The sequence below is a fragment of the Pan troglodytes genome, chromosome 5 (genome assembly GCF_028858775.2).
Source record: "Pan troglodytes isolate AG18354 chromosome 5, NHGRI_mPanTro3-v2.0_pri, whole genome shotgun sequence".
Classification (NCBI taxonomy): Eukaryota; Metazoa; Chordata; class Mammalia; order Primates; family Hominidae; genus Pan; species Pan troglodytes.
Window position 1 is genome coordinate 118,548,575 of NC_072403.2, and position 22,467 is coordinate 118,571,041.

The 22,467-nt window shown below is 39.4% G+C and overlaps 1 protein-coding gene across 2 annotated transcripts in view; it reads left to right on the plus strand.

The window, feature by feature from the left end:
• The window catches only part of QRSL1 (glutaminyl-tRNA amidotransferase subunit QRSL1), a 36,784-nt gene that overhangs the window by 5,629 nt on the left and 8,688 nt on the right, over positions 1–22,467 (plus strand). The window contains exons 2-9 of one of the 2 annotated variants that reach the window (XM_518663.8): positions 5,166–5,325; positions 5,640–5,738; positions 7,813–7,909; positions 13,847–14,023; positions 17,007–17,182; positions 17,265–17,380; positions 19,530–19,722; positions 20,417–20,534. In XM_518663.8, the coding sequence (XP_518663.3) occupies positions 5,166–5,325; positions 5,640–5,738; positions 7,813–7,909; positions 13,847–14,023; positions 17,007–17,182; positions 17,265–17,380; positions 19,530–19,722; positions 20,417–20,534 (1,136 nt within the window). The remainder of the gene's footprint in view (positions 1–5,165; positions 5,326–5,639; positions 5,739–7,812; positions 7,910–13,846; positions 14,024–17,006; positions 17,183–17,264; positions 17,381–19,529; positions 19,723–20,416; positions 20,535–22,467) is intronic. The other variant, XM_009451768.5, reaches the window with a different exon arrangement.

The window sequence follows — 22,467 nt, forward strand, 5'->3', positions numbered from 1 at the left end:
GAAGTTGAGTGTAAAAATAGAAGAAGACCTAAAATTCCAACATTTTGGAGGTCAACAATAGGAAGTAAAGCCAGCAAAAGAGACTTGAAAGAATGCCCAGTGAGACAGGAGGAAAACCAGGATGGCATGGTGTCCTGAACACGGAGAAGAAGTGTTTCAAGGAGGGAGTGGTCACTTGTGTTGAATGCTACTAAGGAGTACTATAAAATGAGGGCTGGTGCTGACCAGTGGGTTTAGCTATGTGGAGCTTGCTGGTGATCTTGATACGCAGTTTCAAGAAGCAAGAAGGCAAAAGCATGAATGAACTGTGTTAAAGAGAGGATGAGTACCCATCACTGGAACACTCAGCCCTCAAGAGCTCTCCTGTACCTTCAGCACTTACCAAGGCAAATTTTTTTTAAAGACCATTCTTTTCTGGCTAGGCACAGTGGCTCTCGCCTATAATCCCAGCACTTTGGAAGGCTGAGGCGGGCAGATCACGAGGTCAGGAGTTCAAGACCAGCCTGACCAACATGGTGAAACCCCGTCTCTACTAAAAATACAAAAATTATCCAGGTGGTGGCACACGCCTGTAATCCCAGCTACTCAGGAGGCTGAGGCAGGAGAATCGCTTGAACCCGGGAGGCCAAGGTTGCAGTAAGCCGAGATCGCACCACTGCACTCCAGCCTGGGCGACAGAGCGAGACTCCGTTTCAAAAAAAAAAGAAAAAGACAGTTCTTTTCCTAAGTGTACCTCTAATGTTGCCTGTTAAGTTAATTAAAATGTCTCCACTTCATTACAGAGAAATAAATGCCAAAATGTCTTGCATAGAGAATAATTATACAGGTTGAACATCCCTAATCTGAAAATCTGAAATGCTCCAAAATCCAAAACTTTTTAAGCACCAACATGATTTTCAAAGGGTGTGTTCAAAGGAAATGCTCACTGGAGCATTTTAGACTGGAGATTTTTGGGTTAGGGATGCTCAACTGGAAAGTATATAGTGCACATAGAGTACTCCAAAGTCTGAAAATATCCGAAATCTAAACACTTCTTGTCCCAAGCATTTTGGATAAGGGATACTCACCCTGTAGTATAGTAAGTAGTTCAGAGCATGAGTTTTGGAAACAAGATGAGTCCTCGGTTGAATCCCAGCTCTGCTACTTTTTTTTTTTTTTTTTTTTTAAGGCGGAGTCTCGCTCTGTCTCCAGGCTGGAATACAGTGGCACAATTTTGGCTCACTGCAACATCTGCCTCCCGGGTTCAAGCGATTCTCCTGCCTTAGCCTCCCAAGTAGCTGGAACTACAGATGCACGCCACCACGCCCAGCTAATGTTTGTATTTTTAGTAGAGACGGGGTTTCACCGTGTTGGCCAGGATGGTCCTGATCTCTTGACCTTGTAATCTGCCCGCCTTGGCCTCCCAAAGTGCTGGGATTACAGGCATGAGCCACCACGCCCAGCCAGCTCTGCTGCTTTTTAGCTATGTGACCTCAGGTAGGAACTTCAGTTTTTTTATCTGTAAATGGAGATAATAATAGCTTCTCAGTGTGGATGTAAAGATTAAATGATATATTAAGCACTGAGGACAATGTCTAGAACTAGGTACTAGCTATTATTAACATTACTAAATTATATGTATTTGCATTTTTCCCTTCCCTTACTTTCTAAGAAGAGTGGTTCCTGAGCAAGATTTTAAAATTTTTCTAAGGAGGTATATTAGTTGTCTATCGCTGCATAAAAAATTACTATAAACTTTGTGGCTTAAAATAACATAATCTCAGGATCTCACAGTTTTCTGGGTCAGAAGTCAGGGCATGGAGTAGCTGGGTTCTCTACTCAGGGTCTCACGAGGCTGAAATCCATGTGCTGCAGTTGCACTGCAAGGTATTGCTAGGGCTAGAGTTCCATCTGGAACTCCAGCCCTCTCGACCTCGGTTTCTGGCAGAATTCATTTCCTGTGGTTGTGGAACTAAGGTCCGATTTTCTGCTGGCTGTGTGGATAGTAAAGTAAGTGAGCTGAAGGGCTGGAGACATGGGATGGCTGGAGTTGACATTTTGGAGATCAAACGGATGTTAGTAATGATGTATATAGTCTAGACAGTGACCAGGAGAGTTGGCAACTGGGGTGAGGTGAAGGAAAAGTTTGTGCAAAGTGAGATCAAAGAACTGAAAAATCAGATGTTGGTGTACATGGACTTGAAATTTGATGTGAACAAGGGAGAGGATAGGAGCAATAGTAACAAAGATGACAGTGCGCTAGCTAACAAAATTGTCAATGAATGAAAAGTAGTACCAGGAAGGCTATAGGTCAGCATACTGGGGAGCGTGGTGTCATCTCCCAAGGCATGTGCTTTGGGTGAGCGGAATGTTTGAGAGAAGAGGGAAGAGAAGCATTGAGGAACAAGGAGATCATCTGTCCCCTCTGCCACTCTGGACTCTGTGGTATGTGGTAGGTAGGCACCAAACAGGAGAAGCAGCGGCTGCCAGGGAAGACCTAATTTCCATTAGAGAAAAGATGCGCCAGAGAGAGAATTTTTTTTCTTTTAATAAAAACTTAAAAGTTAACTTCATTTTATATTCAGATTTGACACCTGCAGTTTTGTCCTGGGGAACTGTATATGTGATTTATGTTTCCTGCTTCTTATGCTCAGTCCATTTAGCTGATTAGCATCTTTGTTTTCACTTCTCTTCTCCAATTCCCTTATTTTTTTTTTTTTCTCAAATCTAGAGTTCCTAAAAATGGTCTTAATGCAAATCGGCACCATTTAAAGTGAATATCCTAGACAATCTTATTTCTTGCTGTTCAACCACAATTGTAACACCTTAGCTTTTATCCTTATACCAGTCTGGAAGCAGCTTGAGGATTGTAGGCATTAGGGGACTTGAGAGGAGTCAAGGAAGGAGAGAAAGTGGCAAATGCAATTTTCCTCATTGTTACAACTTAGCCATGGGATGGGCCTGCCTACGTATGTTTGTCTCTCTAGCTCTGGGTTTTTGTTAGTTCTAACTCTCTTCCACCCAGCCTACTACCATCTTTGTTCTTCCCATTCCATATATATGATGTTAAAACGCACTGCTCTCTTTTATTCCTTCTAGCTTCTTTCTTCTAGAGGGTTTACATTTCTTTTTTTTTCTTTTTTTTCTTTTTGAGACAGAGTTTCGCTTTTGTTGCCCAAGTTGGAGTGCATTGGCACGATCTCACCTTACCGCAAACTCTGCCTCCCGGGTTCAAGCGATTCTTCTGCCTCGGTCTCCCGAGTAGCTGGGATTACAGGCATGCACCACCATGCCTGGCTAATTTCGTATTTTTAGTAGAGATAGGGTTTCTCCATGTTGGTCAGGCTGGTCTTGAACTCCCAACCTCAGGTGATCTGTCCATCTCAGCCTCCCAAAGTGCTGGGATTACAGGCGTGAGCCACTGTGCCTAGCCAAGGGTTTACCTTTCATACAAACCATTAGATGAACTCTCTCTTCTTGTTACTATAAAAGTCACTTCCTTAAGTCGGACCTTGCTGCCCTCCTTATCCCTGCAGCAGTCCTGCAGCCTCCCCATGGAAGTCCTTTTCCTCTTGTCGGTGAGCATTAGGGATCCTCTTGATGACCTCTTCCCACTGCTTGTTGCATTTAAAACCCTCAGCCCCAAGAATGCCATTGCGTTGATGATTTACTCAGTAGCTAAGAGCAGATCATTTGGAGATTTTCCCCTCAAATGCAAACTTTTGTTGCTTTATGGAACACGTGGAAACACTGTCAACTTGGAGGACAAACTAAGCTTCCAATAGAGTAGAGACAGAAATGGTGAAGACTGTATATTATGAGGTCACCTTGTCCTTTACTATTTGTGTGACTTTGGGCAAATCACTCAAGGTTTCTGAGCTTCAGTTTCTTTATCTGTCAAATGAGACAAACAGTACCTAACTTGTGTGGTTATTTGTGTGTTTTGTTTTTTTTGTTGTTGTTTTTTTTTGTTGTTTTTTTTTTGACAGAGTCTGGCTCTGTCACCAGGCTGGAGTGCAGTGGCGCGATCTTGGCTCACTGCAACCTCCGCCTCCCAGGTTCAAGTGATTCTCCTGCCTCAGCCTCCCAAGTAGCTGGGACTACAGGCACGTGCCACCACACCTGGCTAATTTTTGTATTTTTAGTAGAGACAGAGTTTCACCATGTTGGCCAGGATGGTCTCCATCTCCTGACCTTGTGATCCACCCGCCTTGGCCTCCCAAAGTGCTGGGATTACAGGCATGAGCCACTGCGCCCGGCCAGTGTGGTTGTTTTAAGGGTTAAATGAAGTAATAATGCATGTAAAGCAACAGTGCCTGGCTCTTGGAAAATACTCGGTAAATACTATTCCTTCCCCTATTCTCCTTTTCTCTCAGCTCCCATCTAATTCAATTATCTTTTCATAAAATCTCCAAAGTTTTGGTGTCATCTTTTACTTCTTGTTATTCATCCCTTTTATCTGATTAGTAAGTACATGTTATTATTACTTCCTACAGGAAATATTAGACACTCATCACTCCATCTCAGGCCCTACTTCCTGCCAATATACACTGGTATTCACTACTTCCCAGTCACTTTCGGTGCAGTTTTTTTTTAACTCCTTCTTTACCAGTCTTCCCAATGTCTTCCCTAAAGACAGAATTTCAGAAAAGTTTGTTTTTACTTTGCCTTTGAACCCGTATTTTATAAGCATTTCTCTTAATTCATAGTGTCTCTTACTTGAACTCCACAATAGGTATAAAGATCTTATTTAGAGAGCCATAAAAATCCTGCAATGCCTCGTCCAGTTCACTTCTCTTTTTTTCTCTCTGGACTGCCTGTGTTGCAGCTAAGCTACCCTCTGTACAGAATCTGCCCTCAGCCATCCTTCACCCATGCTGGGCCTCAACTCCCCCTGGACAGGATGGTTTACCTAACTTGCTGCCGTTGTTTGTATAGCCTGACTTTGAAACCAAAAGTTAGCTAAGGAGAAGAATGTCATGTCCTCCACCTGTCCTCAAGCTGATCAGTGCATCACCCTTCATCCACTACACTAAGTGTAGAGGTAATAGGTTCTCTTGATTTTGAACCCAAGCCTCACTTTAAAATGTTATACTTAGCCACTCCATCTCCCCCCACCCCCACCAATATAACATTTGAAACTTCTGCAGACTCAGTAAAAGGTTTTTGAACTGTATACGCTATAGGTTTCTGCGGCACTGAAACAAGGCCAAATTACACCAACAGAGCTCTGTCAAAAATGTCTCTCTCTTATCAAGAAGACCAAGTTTCTAAATGCCTACATTACTGTGTCAGAAGAGGTGGCCTTAAAACAAGCTGAAGAATCAGAAAAGAGATATAAGAATGGTAAATTGCTTTTAACTATACTTAATTGTTATATCTCCAGAGAAGTTTAATTGTTTGTAGCAGTCTCCATTTGGCAAGTGAAGCTTTAAACATAAAACATAGCCTTATTTAAAGAACTTGCCATGAGGATAATAAAAATGAGGGTAATGGCTATGTGATCCTTCATAATGTCCAACTGTATTAATTTCTGCCATAAATTTGATTTCTGAAGAAGTATCTTTGCCAAAAACTAGTAGTTACTGTAATAACATGTATTCATGTATCTTTATATTTTAAACTATCTCCTTTATCACTCTTTTGGCTTTTTAATGCAGGACAGTCACTTGGGGATTTAGATGGAATTCCTATTGCAGTAAAAGACAACTTCAGCACTTCTGGCATTGAGACAACATGTGCATCAAATATGCTGAAAGGTAAAGTTTAACTGATCAGAGCATTGATAATTTTATAAAAATAGGTATTTTTCGCTTTAAGGACAATAAAGTACCAAGATAATCTCAGACTAATTATATCTTTGAAGGAAATATTTAGAATATAATATCATGTTTTTTTACTATTTGCTCTTTTAGAATGCAGAATTTTTCTTTAGAGGTCGGCCAGCTTAATGAATGCTATCTCAGAAGTTTTCAAAAATTCTATTAATATTTAGGAAGACTCAGTTCAATAACTAATTACCAACTGGGTGCATACGTGTAGTCCCAGCTACTTGGGAGGCTGAGGTGGGAGAATCACTTGAGCTCAGGAGTTTGAGTCCAGCCTGGGCAACATAGTGAGACCTCATCTCTAAAAAACGAAATAAAAAAACTGATTACCATAAACGTACTATATAACCTCTACCTTCAGCTCATTGATAACATGGGAATAAGTATGAACTGGCCATCATCAATACCCTTCTCCTGTGGATGATGTGAGGATTCATTAACATCTACTGACCAGTTATTTTTTATTTCCTGATTCCTCTATCTCTTATAGCACAGTATGGCAATGCTTAGATTTATTCTTTAGAGTTTGGTCAAAAGAAAGCAGGTTTATCAAGATATTTGGATCCTAGGAAGAAACAGAAATAGAAAAAAGGTTATTCAGAGTACTAGACGCTAAAAATAATATTCTATGAGGAATATGCCCCACCTTCCTCTAATATGCAGACTGTTGTTAATTATTTTGGAATATACGCTAGAGCTTTTCAATAGCTAGAGAGAATTTTAGTTGAAAATAAAGATCTATTTCTACTGGAAATACATAAAAATTACTGTGTGGTATAACATGAGAAGAAAAAATCAAGTACAATGAGCAAAATAGAGATTTACTATTTCAAAAATACTGGGTTCATCTCTGACTATCATGCAATATTTTGTAGAACTAACTGGTAAAGTCAGTGTTTTTAGATTATAAAAATAGTGAAGGCACAGACTATCTTTGGAAAACATACATTAGCAGTAGAAAAAAATTACTGGAAGGAAGTACAACTGATTATTTAAATTAGGAATAATTAATACATATCACTATGAATTGCTTAATTGCAGTTTAGACTCTTGATTTTTTGTTTTTTGTTTGTTTGTTTGTTTAAGACGGAGTCTTGCTCTGTCGCCCAGAGTGGAGTGCAGTGGCGCGATCTCGGGTCACTGCAACTTCTACCTCCTGGGTTCAAGTGATTCTCCTGTCTCACCTCCTAAGTAGCTGAAATTACAGGCATGCACCACCAGACCCAGCTAAATCTTATATTTTTAGTAGAGACAGCGTTTCTCCACATTGGCCAGGCTGGTCTTGAACTCCTGACCTCAGGTGATCCGCCTGTCTTGGCCTCCCAAAGTTTTGGGATTACAGGCGTGAGCCACCCCACCCTGCCGACTCTTGTTTCTTACATATGATTTACATGTTCGCTGTTTTGTTTCCTATAAAAAGGTAACTGGCCTTTTGGCGGGAACCACCATCATCCAGTAATTTACCAAAATGATGAACACAAAGGGAAAGAGGAGAGGCACCTGATATGTGTTTTCTAGGCCTTTTAGAAAACAGGGAGTTGTTTGCCACGTACATGTGAACCTGTAAGAAAGGTGATGTTGTGGACATCAAGGGAATGGGTATTGTTCAAAAAGGAATGCCCCACAAGTGTTACCATGGCAAAACTGGAGAGTACACAGTGTTCCCCAGCATGCTGTTGGCGTTGTTGTAAACAAACAAGGGCAAGATTCTTGCCAAGAGAATGAATGTGCATATTGAGCACAGTAAGTACTGTAAGAGCTGAGATAGCTTCCTGAAACGCATTGAGGAAAATGATGAGAAAAAGAAGGAAGCCAAAGAGAAAGGTACCTGGGTTCAACTGATGTGCTAGCCTGCTCCACCCAGAGAAGCGCACTGTGTGAGAACCAATGGGAAGGCTCCTGAGCTGCTGGAGCCTATTCCCTGTGAATTCATGGCATAATAGGTATAAACAAATAAAAGACTTCTGGACTGTAAAAAAAATAATAGTAACTAAATTTTTTTCAGGTTATATACCACCTTATAATGCTACAGTAGTTCAGAAGTTGTTGGATCAGGGAGCTCTACTAATGGGAAAAACAAATTTAGATGAGTTTGCTATGGGGTAAGTAAAATTGAAATCTTCTCTTGAGTTTCTTCTGTCTGTGCCTTTATTTTCACTAAATGTAGTTACCTACAAGGATTGAGGATCTAATGCCAGTTTCTTAGTCCCTCTGTGAGATTATGTTAAGTTGTTTAATAGATATATAGTCATCTCTAATTTTGCTTTTGGCTTGTATTTCCCTGATGACTAATAATGTTAAACATCTTTTCATGTGTTTATTTTGCCATCCCTATATCTTCATCAGTGAAGTAGCTGTTCAAATTCTTTGCCCATTTTTTGAAATTGGGTCATCTTATTATTGAGTTGTAAGAATCCTTTCTGGCTCATGCCTGTAATCCCAGCACTTTGGGAGGCCGAGGCAGGTGGATCACCTGAGGTAGGGAGTTCAAGGCCGACCTGACCAACATGGAGAAACCCCGTCTCTACTAAACACACAAAAATTACCCGGGTGTGGTGGCGCATGCCTGTAATCCCAGCTACTTGGGAGGCTGAGGCAGGAGAATCGCTTGAACCCGGGAGGTGGAGGTTGCGGTGAGCCGAGATCGCGCCATTGCACTCCAGCCTGGGCTACAAGAGTGCAATTCTGTCTCAAAAAAAAAAAAAAAGAATTCTTTCATATATTTTGGATTCAAATCCATTATCAGATAGGTGCTGATTTGCAAATATTTTCTTCAAGTCTCTGGTTTATCTTTTTATTCTCTGAACATGCCTTTCAAAGAGTAAAAGTTCTTAATTTTGATAAAGTCCAGTTTATGAATTTTTTTCTTTTTTCTCTTCTTTTCATTCTTTTTTTTTGGAGACAGAGTTTTGCTCTTGTCATCCACGCTGGAATGCAATGGTGCGATCTCGGCTCGCTGCAGCCTCCGCCTCCCAGCTTCAAGCGATTCTCCTGACTCAGCCTCCCAAGTAGCTGGGACTACAGGCATGCCCCACCATTCCCAGCTAATTTTTGTATTTTTAGTAGAGATTGGGTGTCGCCATGGTGGCCAGGCTGCTCTTGAACTCCTGACCTCAGGTGATCCACCTGCCTTGGCCTCTCAAAGTGCTGGGATTACAGGCATGCGCCACCACGCCTGGCCTTCTTTTCTTTCTTTCCTTTTTTGTTTTCTTCCTTTCATATAGACAGGGTCTCACTGGGTTGCCCAGGCTGATCTCAAACTCCTGGACTCAAACTGTGCTCCCAACTTGGTCCAACAAAGTGTTGGGAGGCACAGGCAACTGTGCCAGGCCCATTTTTTCCTTTATTTTTTAAAGATGGGGTTTCACTGTGTTACCCAGGCTGGTCTTGAACTCCTGGCATCAAGTGATCCTCTGACCTCATCCTTCCGAGCAGCTGGGACTGCAAGCACACATCACCTCACCTGGCTGAATTTTTTTCTTTTATGATTCATGTGTCCTAAGAAATCTTTTTTGTTTGTTTGTTTGTTTTTTTGTTTTTTGAGGCACAGTTGCGCTCTTGTTGCTCAGGCTGGAGTGCTTGGAGTGCAATGGCACGATCTCGGCTCACTACAACCTCCACCTCCCAGGTTCAAGCGATTCTCCTGCCTCAGCCTCCCGAGTAGTTGGGATTACAGGCGCGCACCACCAGGCCCAGCTAATTTTGTATTTTTAGTAGAGATGGGGTTTCACCATGTTGGCCAGGCTGGTCTCAAACTCCTGACCTCAGGTGATCTGCCCGCCTGGTCTCCCAAAGTGCTGGGATCATAGACGTGAGCCATCGTGCCTGGCCAAGAAATCTTTACCTAACGAAGGTCACAAAGAATTTTTTCCTAGAAGTTTTATAGTCTTAGCTCTTACATTTAGATCTGTGATTCACTTCGAATTAGATTTTCGTATATAGTATGAATAAAGTCCATTTATTCAACATACGGATGTCCATTAACTCCAGCACTAATAATAAAAAAGATTATCCTTTTCTCGTTGAATGATCTTAGGTTTTTTTGTCAAAAATCAAGCACATTCAGTAGGTCTGTTTCTGGACTCTGTTGCATCTCTGTTTATTCCAGTGTCACACCATCTTGATTATTATAGCTTTATGGTAAGCCTTGAAATTATGTAGTAAGAGTCTTCTAACTTTGTTCTTCTTTTTCAAAATCATTTTACATAATCTAGATCTGTTATATTTTGATATGTTTTAGAATAAGCTTGCTAATTTCTACAAACAAGTTTAATGGGATTTTGATTGTGATTGTGTTGAATTTATAGATCAACTTGGGAAGAATCGGCATCATAATACATGTCTTCTCATCCATTTTGTTTTACTCAGGAATGTTTTTATGATTTCCTGCATATAAATTATACATATAATTTGATTTATTTGTGTGTTTTATGTTTCTTTTCTTTTTTTTTTTTGAGACAGAATCTCACTCTGTCACCCAGACTGGAGTGCAATGGTGCAATCTCGGCTCACTGCAACCTCTGCCTCCTGGGTTCAAGAGATTCTCCTGCCTCAGCCTCCTGAGTAGCTGGGACTACAGGCACGTGCCACCACGCCCGGCTAATTTTTGTATTTTTAGTAGAGACAGTGTTTCACCATATTGGCCAGGCTGGTCTCAAACTCCTGACCTTGTGATCCACCCGCCTCATCCTCCCAAAGTGTTGGGATTATAGGCGTGAGCCCCACCCCCGGCCATGTTTCTTAATGCTATAGAAAATTGTATTTTTTTCAGTTTCTAATTGTTTATTGCTAGTACATTGAAACATAATTGATTTTTCTATATTGACCTTTTATCCCATGACCTTGTTAAAGCTTGCTTATTAGTTCTAGTTGATCTTTGTGGATTCTGTAGAATATTTTATGTAGCAAATTGTGTAGTCTACAAATAGAGTTAGTCTTATTTCTTCTTCTTGCCTTACTGCACCAGTGAGGGCCTTAGGTGCAATGTTGAATAGAAGTGGTAAGAGCAGATTTCCTTGCCTTGATCTTGATCTTAGGGAAAAGCAGTCTTTCACCAAAAGTACTTTATACTTACCCTTTTATGACACTTGTCACATTTGTAATATTTGCTTGGTCATTGTTCTCTGTTTCATAGAAACAAGAGTCCTTGCGTGTGTAGTTCAGAGTGGTATATCTTGGAATTCATTATATATATGTTGAATGAACTAATCCATGGGAGTATATTTGAACAAAGGCTTTTAGGAAATTGCCTTCATCAGCTGATCAAAATTAACATCACCAGTGAGGGTGAAGTGGACGTTATGTGCCTCTAGATGTAATTGTCTGAGGATACAATATCACCTATGTAATATTCCAGCTGAGAATGTGTAAGCTGACTCTAATAATGGGGAAACAAAAGATAAATCCAAAATGAGAACCATTCTATTAAAATATCATATGAAAACAAAAAAAGGGCTGTGAAAATCTTCCAGGATAAGAGATAAAGAAAGTAAAACCTAACATCATAAAACTCAAGAAAATGTAGGGGATGCTGGGCCTGGTGGCTCATGCCTGTTATCTCAGCACTGTGGGAAACTGAGGCAGTAGGATTGCTTGAGCCCAGGAGTCCTAGATCAGCCTGGGCAACATAGACCCTGTCTCTACAGAAAAAAAAAAATTTAAAAAAACAGGGAAAAGTATTAGTGACCTTGAATTAGTCAGAGTTCTTTTAGATAGGTCACATGAAGCACAAATCCACTTTAAAAATTGATAGACTTGGCCGGGCACGGTGGCTCACACCTGTAATCCCAGCACTTTGGGAGGCCGAGGCAGGTGGATCACAAGGTCAGGAGATTGAGACCATCCTGGCTAACACAGTGAAACCCTGTCTCTACTAAAAATACAAAAAATTAGCCGGTTGTGGTGGCGGGCGCCTGTAGTCCCCGCTACTCGGGAGGCTGAGGCAGGAGAATGGCATGAACCCGGGAGGCAGAGGTTGCAGTGAGCCGAAATCGCGCCACTGCACTCCAGCCTGGGTGACAGAGCAAGACTCCTTCTCAAAAAAAAAAAAAAAAATTAATAGACTTCATTAAAATTAAGAACTTCTGTACTTTGAAATATGCTACTAAAAAAGTGAAAACGCAAGCCACAGACTGAGAGAAAAATATTTGCAAAACATGTATCTCAGAAAGAACCGATATCCAAAATACATAGAACATTTCCCACCTCAATAAGAAAACAAGCAACTCTATTTTTAAAAAATGAACAAAAGATTTAAGAAGACATTTCATCAGAGATTAAAACATAGTTGACAAACACATGAAACAATGCTTAATATCGTTGATCATTAGTGGAATTCAAAATTAAAATCACAGTGAGCTTGGGCACAGTGGCTCACACCTGTAATCTCAGCACTTTGGGAGGCCAAGGCATGGTAGTGGATGCCTGTAGTCCCAGCTACTCGAGAGACATGAGAATCGCTTGAACCTGGATCACTTGAAACCAGGAGGCGGAGCTTGCAGTGAGCCAAGATCGTGCCACTGCACTCCAGCCTGGGCAATAGAGCGAGACTGTCTCAAAAAAAAAAAAAAGAGAGAGAGAGACAATGATAATTAAATGGAAGACCTGACTCTAGATTTGATCCAGGAAGGAGATAAAATGCCATAAAGTACTTTTTTTTTTTTTTTTTTGAGACGGAGTCTCGCTCTGTCACCCAGGCTGGAATGCAGTGGCGCCATCTCGGCTCACTGCAAGCTCTGCCTCCCGGGTTCACACCATTCTTCTGCCTCAGCCTCCCGAGTAGCTGGGACTACAGGCGCCTGCCACCACGCCCGGCTAATTTTTTGTATTTTTAGTAGAGATGGGGTTTCACCGTGTTATCCAGGATGGTCTCAATCTCCTGACCTCGTGTTCCGCCCTCCTCGGCCTCCCAAAGTGCTGGGATTACAGGCGTGAGCCACTGCGCCCAACCAAAGTACATTATTGAATCAGTTGACAGAATTGAATTACATACAGTAGATTAGATAAAAGTATTGTAGGCCGGGCGTGGTGGCTCACCCCTGTAATCCCAGCACTTTGGGAGGCCAAGGCGGGTGGATTACGAGGTCAAGAGATTGAGACCATCCTGGCCAACGTGGTGAAACCCCGTCTCTACTGAAAATACAAAAATTAGCCCGGCGTGGTGGCACGCACCTGTAGTCCCAGCTACTTGGGAGGCTGAGGCAGGAGAATTGCTTGAATCTGGGAGGCGGAGGTTGCAGTGAGCCGAGATCACGCCACTGCACTCCAGACTGCCAGTAGAGCGAGACTCTGTCTCAAAAAAGAAAAAAAAATTATTGTATTGATATTAATGTTACTGAGATTGATAACTATACTGTGACTGTATAATGTGATATCCTTATTCTTAGGAAATACACACTAAAGTATTTAGGGATAAAGGGCTATGATATACATGTAAGTTACCCTTAAGATACCCTTAAGTTTCTATCATACTTTGTGTGTATATGTACATATGTACAAACGTACACAGAGCACACAAGTGGTAAAACAAAGGGATAAAATGTTGACCGTAGGTATGTCTGGGTAAAGGGTATAAAGTGCTTTATATGTTATTTTTATTTTTGCAATTTATCTGAGAATAAAATCATTTCAAAAATTTAAGTTATTAGCATTCCACTTGTAATGTTTTTCATAGAACTTCTGGTTAAGGGAGAGATTTCCTCAGAAGACTTAACTGTTTGAATGTAACCCTTTTCAGCTGGAAGACCTTGATTCACAAGGGAAATCATCTTCAGTTGAATTGGATGATCAAAAGAGGCAAAATCTTTTCTTAGCAGATTAGCTTTGTCTATTTTCTACCACAAATGCTCTTCCTTCCCATCCTCCGCAACTGTCAATTAATGAAAGCTACATCTGAACAGGCTTCCCGCCTTTTTCAATTCAAGCTACAGTGGGTTCTTAAATGCTCAATGAGTGTCAGAAGCAAATAATATACTCAGAAGATGAAATTTTCACATAAAATGAAAGTTTTACTAAGGTATCTTGCTTCACTTCTTCATCAGATCTGGGAGCACAGATGGTGTATTCGGACCAGTTAAAAACCCCTGGAGTTATTCAAAACAATATAGAGAAAAGAGGAAGCAGAATCCCCACAGCGAGAATGAAGATTCAGACTGGCTGATAACTGGAGGAAGCTCAGGTGGGAGTGCAGCTGCTGTATCGGCGTTCACATGCTACGCGTAAGATGCTTTTCTCTATCTGTATTTTAAAACCCACCCAAATACAAACAGTCATAAACTGTATCCAGCAATAGAGTAGTTCATACCCTGGTATTTTTCTTTCTAGTGAGCTATATGTGCTCAAAGGTATATCAAAATTATATCTTGAGTTGCACTCAACTGTACAGTACACTATGTATATTTAATACTTTTAACTTTAAAATAACAAATTTTTCTCCATAGTATCTGGTTCTCTTAAAATATGATTTTGTGGATCTTGCAGAATAAAGCATCGAACATAAATGAACTTCATTGCATTTCATTTTTAAATAATTTGAGTGTGTGCTCACTGATTGAACAAATATTTAGGGACTAACATACAATGGCTTTAGTTGAGTGCTGCTGAACTAAACTGTTGGTAATGTTTATCCTTCAGCAAGATCAATCTTTTGAAAAAAAAGAAAAAATGCTAATGTGTATTAATAAGGTATTTTAAATAGTGTTTTCAGGAATCTGCAATTAAAAATGTACATCAGTAAGTAAAGTTTTTTCAAGCTTGTTAGGTGCTGATTCTGTTTATCTATCATACTTTGTATTTGGTAAGAATCCATTGATCATATTTTCAGTTCCATTTGTAAAGCATTTCTTAACTACCCAAAGAAAAGAAAGTAAATATGGCTGTTGCTGTGTTTATCAGTCTCAATTTAATCAAAATGAATGTGTTTCTTTAGTAATAGTTTTGTATTTTATCTCCCCTTAATTATCCATTAAAACTAAGTTCTTTCACACACATTGCAATCCATAAATCATTTATATTTTTTTAGAGCTATGGAGATATGAGTTCTACAGATTTTTTTTCAGTTTTCCTAAAATCTTATTAACAAGTAAAACCATTTCATTTTATCTCTGTGAAATTTTATAGCATTGCATTAATATTAATGTGAGTTCTGACAAGTTAGGACTGCAGGATTAGGTGCTTTTTTTCTGTCCTCATCATCCCACTTAGTGTTCATCTTTCTGAATGTGCTTTTGAGTAGATGGCATTTTGACACATAATTCCTATGGAAATGTAAGTTTTACTTTTACATAGCCGTCAGTGAATGCTAATAAGAAAATGTATCTTTTAAAATTGTGAAAGCAACAGTCTGATTTTGTAGCTTAACTTGACACTGTAAGAAAGGAAATCTAATTTGCATTTTCTGTAGGGCACAAGTGCCATGTTATTGTTAGGAGCATTGTTCAGTCCAAAGCTTCACTTAAATATAAGCAACAGAAGTACAGACCAAAAATAACTTCAGATTGAATGTATCTCAAACTGTAAAGTGTTCTGCTTTTGTTTCCTTCTTTTTGATTTGTTTACCCCTTTTTGATTTGTTTCTTTTACAATAGCTTTTAAAATAGGAAGATTCCTGGAGTACTGTGCAGCCACTAAAAAGAATGAGTTAGAGCACTATGCAATGACATGGAAAAATAACCAAGATAAATTGTTAAGTGAAAAATAAGTTGCAGAACCCATTTCTGTTAAAAGTAACAATTGCATAGGTATATATGTCAGTCATTGCATGGAAGTACTGCATGTCTGGATGAATGCATGTCAGAACTGGTAACGGTTATTGTGGGGGCTGTGATTATAAGAGTAATCTTACTTTATACATCATATAGTTATATAATATTTTAATTTTTATAGTAGATATGTACTGTTCTACAGCACAACTTCTGTTTTCCTGAAATGGTTTTTTAATTGTGGTAAAATGCACATAACATAAAACGTACCAGCCTAACCATTTTTAAAAGTACAGTTCAAAAGTATTAAAAACGTGCAATCAGTCTTCAGAACACTTTTCATCTTGCAACGCTAAAACTGTGTACCCTTCAACCCTCTCCCAGCCCTGGTAACCACCTTCTACTTTCTGTCTTATGAATTTGATTACTCTAGTTATCTCATGTACGTGGTGTCATATAGTATTTGTCTTTCTGTGACTGGCTTATTTCATTTAGCATAATGTCCTCCAGGTCCATTTTTTGTTTTTTTAAAATAAGAACAACACAAACTCTGTAGGTAACTGGGTAAAGAAATGAACAGTCACTTTGTAGTTGAGTAATGCATGTATAAATAACTGTGCAAAATTATTTAAAATGCACATTAATAAAAACTTTTTGGTTATCACACTAACAATTTTAAAAATTACTAGTACTCAGTGACGGTACTGAAACTTTAAAACACAATCTGACTCACTGCAACTAGGAATATAAATTGGCATAATCTTTCTGACAAGTAATTTGACAGCATATATCAGAAACTTATGTGCACTAAGTCTACTTCTTGGAAGCTAGCCTAAAAAGTACTCACACATAAGCAAAAATTTATGTTCAGAGATTTTCATTACAAAGTTATTTATTAAATAGTTATTCTAGTTAGAAACAACGTGTTTAAATTATTAAACATCTCAATCCATGATTCTAAATGGGGTGGGTAGCAAAGGGCTGTATCTGAATTTCTAGGAGGGACATATTTAGTCTGTAAAAGCATACTGCAAAATTGCCATTAATTTGATTTGTTTTTAATATCAACATCAGAAGAAAGTGCAAGATTTATATGTATATTGAAAGGAGAATGGACTTTAAAATACCAGGAATCACCAATTTATATGATGGAATATTACATATACTTTACATTTTCAGGAATTTTAATGACATAGTAAAAAGCTAATGTTAAAAAAGGGATGGATACTCATGATTACAGAATTATCTCAACGGTGAAAAAAATGCATTTTTAAAAAGACTTGAAGTTAATATGCCAAAATGTTAACAGTGTTTTCCTCTGGGTATTGGAATATTGAGTACCTAAAGTTTTCTGTACTTTATGAATTCTCTGAGATGAACATGTGTTACTTTTGTGTAATCAGAGGAAAATACAGTTTAAAAATATACAATTGAAAGGGTAGATTCCAAATATAATTAGAGATATATCATTCTTCTAAAGATAATTCCATTTAAATTCCAGGGCTTTAGGATCAGATACAGGAGGATCGACCAGAAATCCTGCTGCCCACTGTGGGCTTGTTGGTTTCAAACCAAGCTATGGCTTAGTTTCCCGTCATGGTCTCATTCCCCTGGTGAATTCGATGGATGTGCCAGGAATCTTAACCAGATGTGTGGATGATGCAGCAATTGTGTTGGGTATTTATATAATTCTATATCATTTGCAACAGCTTCTCTATAAAACAATATATCTGTCATTCATAAGTATTGCTCCTTACAGGTGCACTGGCTGGACCTGACCCCAGGGACTCTACCACAGTACATGAACCTATTAATAAACCATTCATGCTTCCCAGTTTGGCAGATGTGAGCAAACTATGTATAGGAATTCCAAAGGTAACTTTTTCCTTTCGTTACTTTACAGAAATACTGTCAAGTCCAATAGAGAGCACAGACTTGGGAGGCGGATTGGGTGGGTTTGAATCTCTGCTCTGCCACTTTTATTAATCATGTGAATTGAGTATGTGACTTAATCTCTTTTAGCTCAATTTCCCCATCTGTAAAATAGGAATAATAAAAATACTGACTTCAGAGAGGTTTCTGAGGATCAATTAGACAGTCATGTTAAGTCTGTAAATTGTTTCTGTAATGGGCAAGATAGCAAATATTTTAGATTTTGTGGACCATGCAGTCTTTATCATAACTGCTTAACTGCCATTATAGTGAGAAAGCAGCCACAGACAATATGTAAATGAAAAAGTGTGTCTCTGTTCCAATAAAACTTTATTTTCAAAAACCAGCTGGCTTGTCACATCTGGCCTATGGGCCATAGTTTGCCAATCCCTAATGTAAAGAAAGGACTTTAGCCCAAAGCCATAACTCGCATAGTAATGCCTCAAAAAATGTTAACATCTTTACTGTTATTATTATTACTACTGCATCTATTACAGTAGCAATTGAGTAATGAATACATGAATGTTATAATGTTAAATTACTAACCTTTTAAAAATATTAAGCCTTGCAATATATTAATACTTTAAATCTTTTAGGAAGATAAGTTACCCTGCAGAATAATGAAGTTTCACAACCTCAGCACTGTTGGTGTTTGGGGCTGGTAATTGTTTGCTGTGGGAGACTGTCCTGTGCATTGTAAGATGTTTAGTAGCATCCCTGGCCTCTATCCCTACATGCAAGTAGTACCCCACCACCAAAACCACAATCCCACAACCAAAAATGTCTGCAGACATTGTCAAGTGTCTCCTGGTTAGGGAAAAGGAGACAAAAGTAACCCTCAGGTAAGACCACTGCTATAGAGAAATACTACCTTATTTAAAATCTTCCATTAAGGTAATATATGTAAGGCCAGGTGCATACACCTGTAATCCCAGCACCTTGGGAAGCCAAGGCAGGAGGATCGCTTGAGATCAGGAGTTTGAGATCAGCCCGGGCAACATACAGAGACCCTATCTCTACAAAAAGTTTTAAAAAAATTGTGGGGTGTGGTGGCGTGCACCTGTGGTCCTAGCTGTTTGGGAGGCTGAGGGGGGAAGATTGCTTGAGTCCAGGAGGTTGAGACTGCCGTGAGCCATGATTGCACCACTGCACTCCACCCTAGGTGACAGAGCAAGACCCTATCTCAAAAAAAAAAAAAAAAAAAAAGAAGGCAATATCTGTGCATTCTTTTTAAGCATTTATTTATAGAGAGCATAGGCTTTAAAACAGACCCAGTTTGAAATCCTAGACCCTCTACTTACCTGCTATTTAACATTAGGAAAATAACTTCTTATGTCAAGATTTTTCATTAACAAAATGAAGGATTATAATACCTACATCACAGGCTTGTTAAAAGCATGAGATTAGAGAATCTTTGAAAATCATCTAACAGGCTGGGCACGGTGACTCACGCCTGTAATCCCAGCACTTTGGGAGGCCGAGGCGGGCAGATCACGAGGTCAGGAGATCGAGACCATCCTAACACAGTGAAACCCCGTCTCTACTAAAAAAAATACAAAAAATTAGCCGGGCGTGGCTGTGGGTGCCTGTAGTCCCAGCTACTCAGAAGGCTAAGGCAGGAGAATGGCATGAACCCAGGAGGCGGAGCCTGCAGTGAGCTGAGATTGCGCCACTGCACTCCAGCCTGGGCGACAGAGTGAGACTCCGTCTCAAAAAAAAAAAAAAAGAAAATCATCTAACAGGGTACCTGATACATGAGCATTTAACATATATGCTGATATATGCTGATATGCTGTTAGGTTCCTGATACATAATGAGCATTTAACAAATATTTTCCCCAACCAGATCTCCAATCTTTAATGTTGTTATATCCAGATCATAATATCTAGTACTGTGCTTTGTCATACCATAAACACCCTGAAATGGATTTAGTCTTTCTAGCTACCTACCAGCAATTTTATCCTATTTTCTAATGTATTACCAAAGGTCCTGAAGTACAGATTTTTATAAAATCATCTATACAGATGAAGTACAAATTTTTATAAAATAATCTATACAGTTCCAATTTTGTATCTTGACTTTTTGCTATAAGGAATATCTTGTACCGGAATTATCAAGTGAAGTACAGTCTCTTTGGTCCAAAGCTGCTGACCTCTTTGAGTCTGAGGGGGCCAAAGTAATTGAAGTATCCCTTCCTCACACCAGTTATTCAATTGTCTGCTACCATGTATTGTGCACATCAGAAGTGGCATCGAATATGGCAAGATTTGATGGGCTACAATATGGTAAGATGGCTGGGTTATTTTATTTTTAAGGTAGTTGTCGCAAACATTTGAAAAGTTCACTTATTAGTGACAAAAAAGTTAATGCTTGAGATAATGTTAATGATTCAGAAAAGTTCATCAGTGAATCATTTTACCTTTGTCATTTTAGACTTGTACTTACACTATTTGTCATAAATATCTGTGTATGTTTGGTTTGCTTCTCAGGACTGTGAATAACTTGAAGGGATAGTATCTTGTTGTCATATGCTCAGTCCCGCTAATGTAGAGCTCAATAAATGTTTGAATGAATGAATGAGGGAGTGAACAAATGGAGTTTCTTTCTTGGTTCTTTTCTTTTCTTCTCTCTCCATGACCAGTCCGTCAGTCAAAAGGCAGATGGGGAAAAGAAACCATTAAGGGCAACTCCCTAAACTTTAGTATTGGTGACAAAAATGTGAATCTAAATAAGCCAGGCATGGTGGCGCATACCTGTAATCTAAGCTACTCAGGAGGCCGAGGCAGGAGAATCACTTGACAAGGGAGGCAGAACTTGCAGTGAGCCGAGATTACACCACTGCACTCCAGCCTAGGTGACAGAGTGAGACTCCATCTCAAAAAAAAAAAAAAAAAAAAAGTGAATCTAGGCCTGATTTTAGCCAAAACTTTACTGACTTTACTTCCTTTCAAGTAATATTTACCCTTTTCTTGTTTTCAGGTCACAGATGTGACATTGATGTGTCCACTGAAGCCATGTATGCTGCAACCAGACGAGAAGGGTTTAATGATGTGGTGAGAGGAAGAATTCTCTCAGGAAACTTTTTCTTATTGAAAGAGTAAGACAACTCATTTAGGAATTTTCTTCATTCTTGAAACCTCAAGTAACATGTCTCTTATCAGGTCTTATAAGTCAAGGTATTTAGTAAAGAAACAAAATCTTTATGATTTGAATTAGAAAAGACCTGTTTATGGCACTTTTGGGTCCTGGTATTCAAAAACAAAAGAAATGTTGGTACTTTAGCTAAATGATTGGTACAAATTACAGGCAGTCCTCCATATCTGTGGGTTTTGCAACCTTGGATTCAACCAAACACAAATCAAAAATATTCAAAAAATAAAAAATAACACCCAACAATAAAAAGTAATACAAATTAAAAAGCAATACAGTGTAACAACTATTTACCTCGCATTTACATTGTATTAGATGTTACAAGTAATCTAGGGATGATTTTAAACGTGCAGGAGGTGTGCATAGGTTTTATGCAAATACTACACCATTTTATATGAGACTTGAATATCCTCAGATTTTGGTATCCACAGGGGTCTTGGTACCAAACCCCCAACGGACACCAAGGAATGAGTGTAAGTAGGAAGCCATTAAGGATTTTAATCTCATTAAATGTCCTTTGGGTATTACCACATTGGTTTATTGCTGTTAGAGCCTTAAGCAGGGAGTTGTATTGTCTCTTGAAAAATGTATTGAATCAACTTAGTTTTTCCTTGTATTATGTATGTCTTTACTCTAAAAAAGAATTCAAAATGACTATGACTCCTCCTTCAATTGTCTTCATTCTGAGTTTATTCACGATCTTGTGAACAGGCCTCATCTTCTATACCACCAAGTGTGTCTAAGAGGACATGAGAAGTGTGAAAAAGCAAGATTGGTTATTGTAATGAAGAGCTTCTTGGAGTTTTTCTCCATGCCCTCAAGGGCAGAAGGCATTTTATTTGTCTGCGTATCCTCTCAGGGCCGATAGTTAGAATTACTTTTTATTTTTGAGACAGGGTCTCACTCTGTCACCCAGGCTGGAGTGCAGTGAAGTGATCGCAGCTCACCGCAGCCTTGACCTCTTGAGCTTAAGTGATCCTCCCACCTCAGCCTCCCTAGTAGCTGGAACTACAAGCATGCACCACCATGCCCAGCTAATTTTTGTATTTTCTGTAGAGATGGGGTCCTGCCATGTTGCCCAGGCTGATCTCCAACTCCTGGGTTCAAGCAATCCACCCACCTCAACCTCCAAAGTGCAGGTGTTACAGGCATGAGCCACCATGCCAGGCCACAGGATTACTTTTTCTAAGAATACTATTTGAGGCCAGGCCCAGTCGCTCATGCCTGTAATCCTAGCACTTTGGAAGGCCGAGGTGGGCAGATCACCTGAGGTTAGGAGTTCGAGACCAGCTGGCCAACATGATGAAAGCCTGTCTCTACTAAAAATACAAAAATTAGCTGGGCGTGGTGGTGGGCACCTGTAATCCCAGCTACTCGAGAGACTGAGGCAGGAGAATCACTTGAACCCAGGAGGCAGAGGTTGCAGTGAGCCAAGATCATGCCACTGCACTCCAGCCTGGGCAACAGAGTGAAACTCCATCTAAAAAAAAAAAAAAAGAATACTATTTGGTTATGTTCCAGATTAAAAGACTGTTACCATATTGACCAGATGCTTGTAATGACTTTGGAGTAGGAAAACAAAAGGAAATAATTTTCTAAGTGAAAACATTTATTAAGCTAAAGATGTTACTTTTGCCAAATATTACTGATTAGAACCATATTGTTTATCTCAGGGCACAAGTTGATGAATTATATAGGTCATTGTAACAGCATAAAAAGAAATTGAAGGAGAGAAGTCAGAAAGCATTCCTCATGATCACCATTTGGGGGTTCTGATAAAAGGAAGTTAAAATTACTGCTGGTATCCCTAGCTCCTGAGTCAGTTCCAAGTTGGGTCAACTTGGGTAGACAAAAGTGACAGGAAAAATGGGATTCGGAAT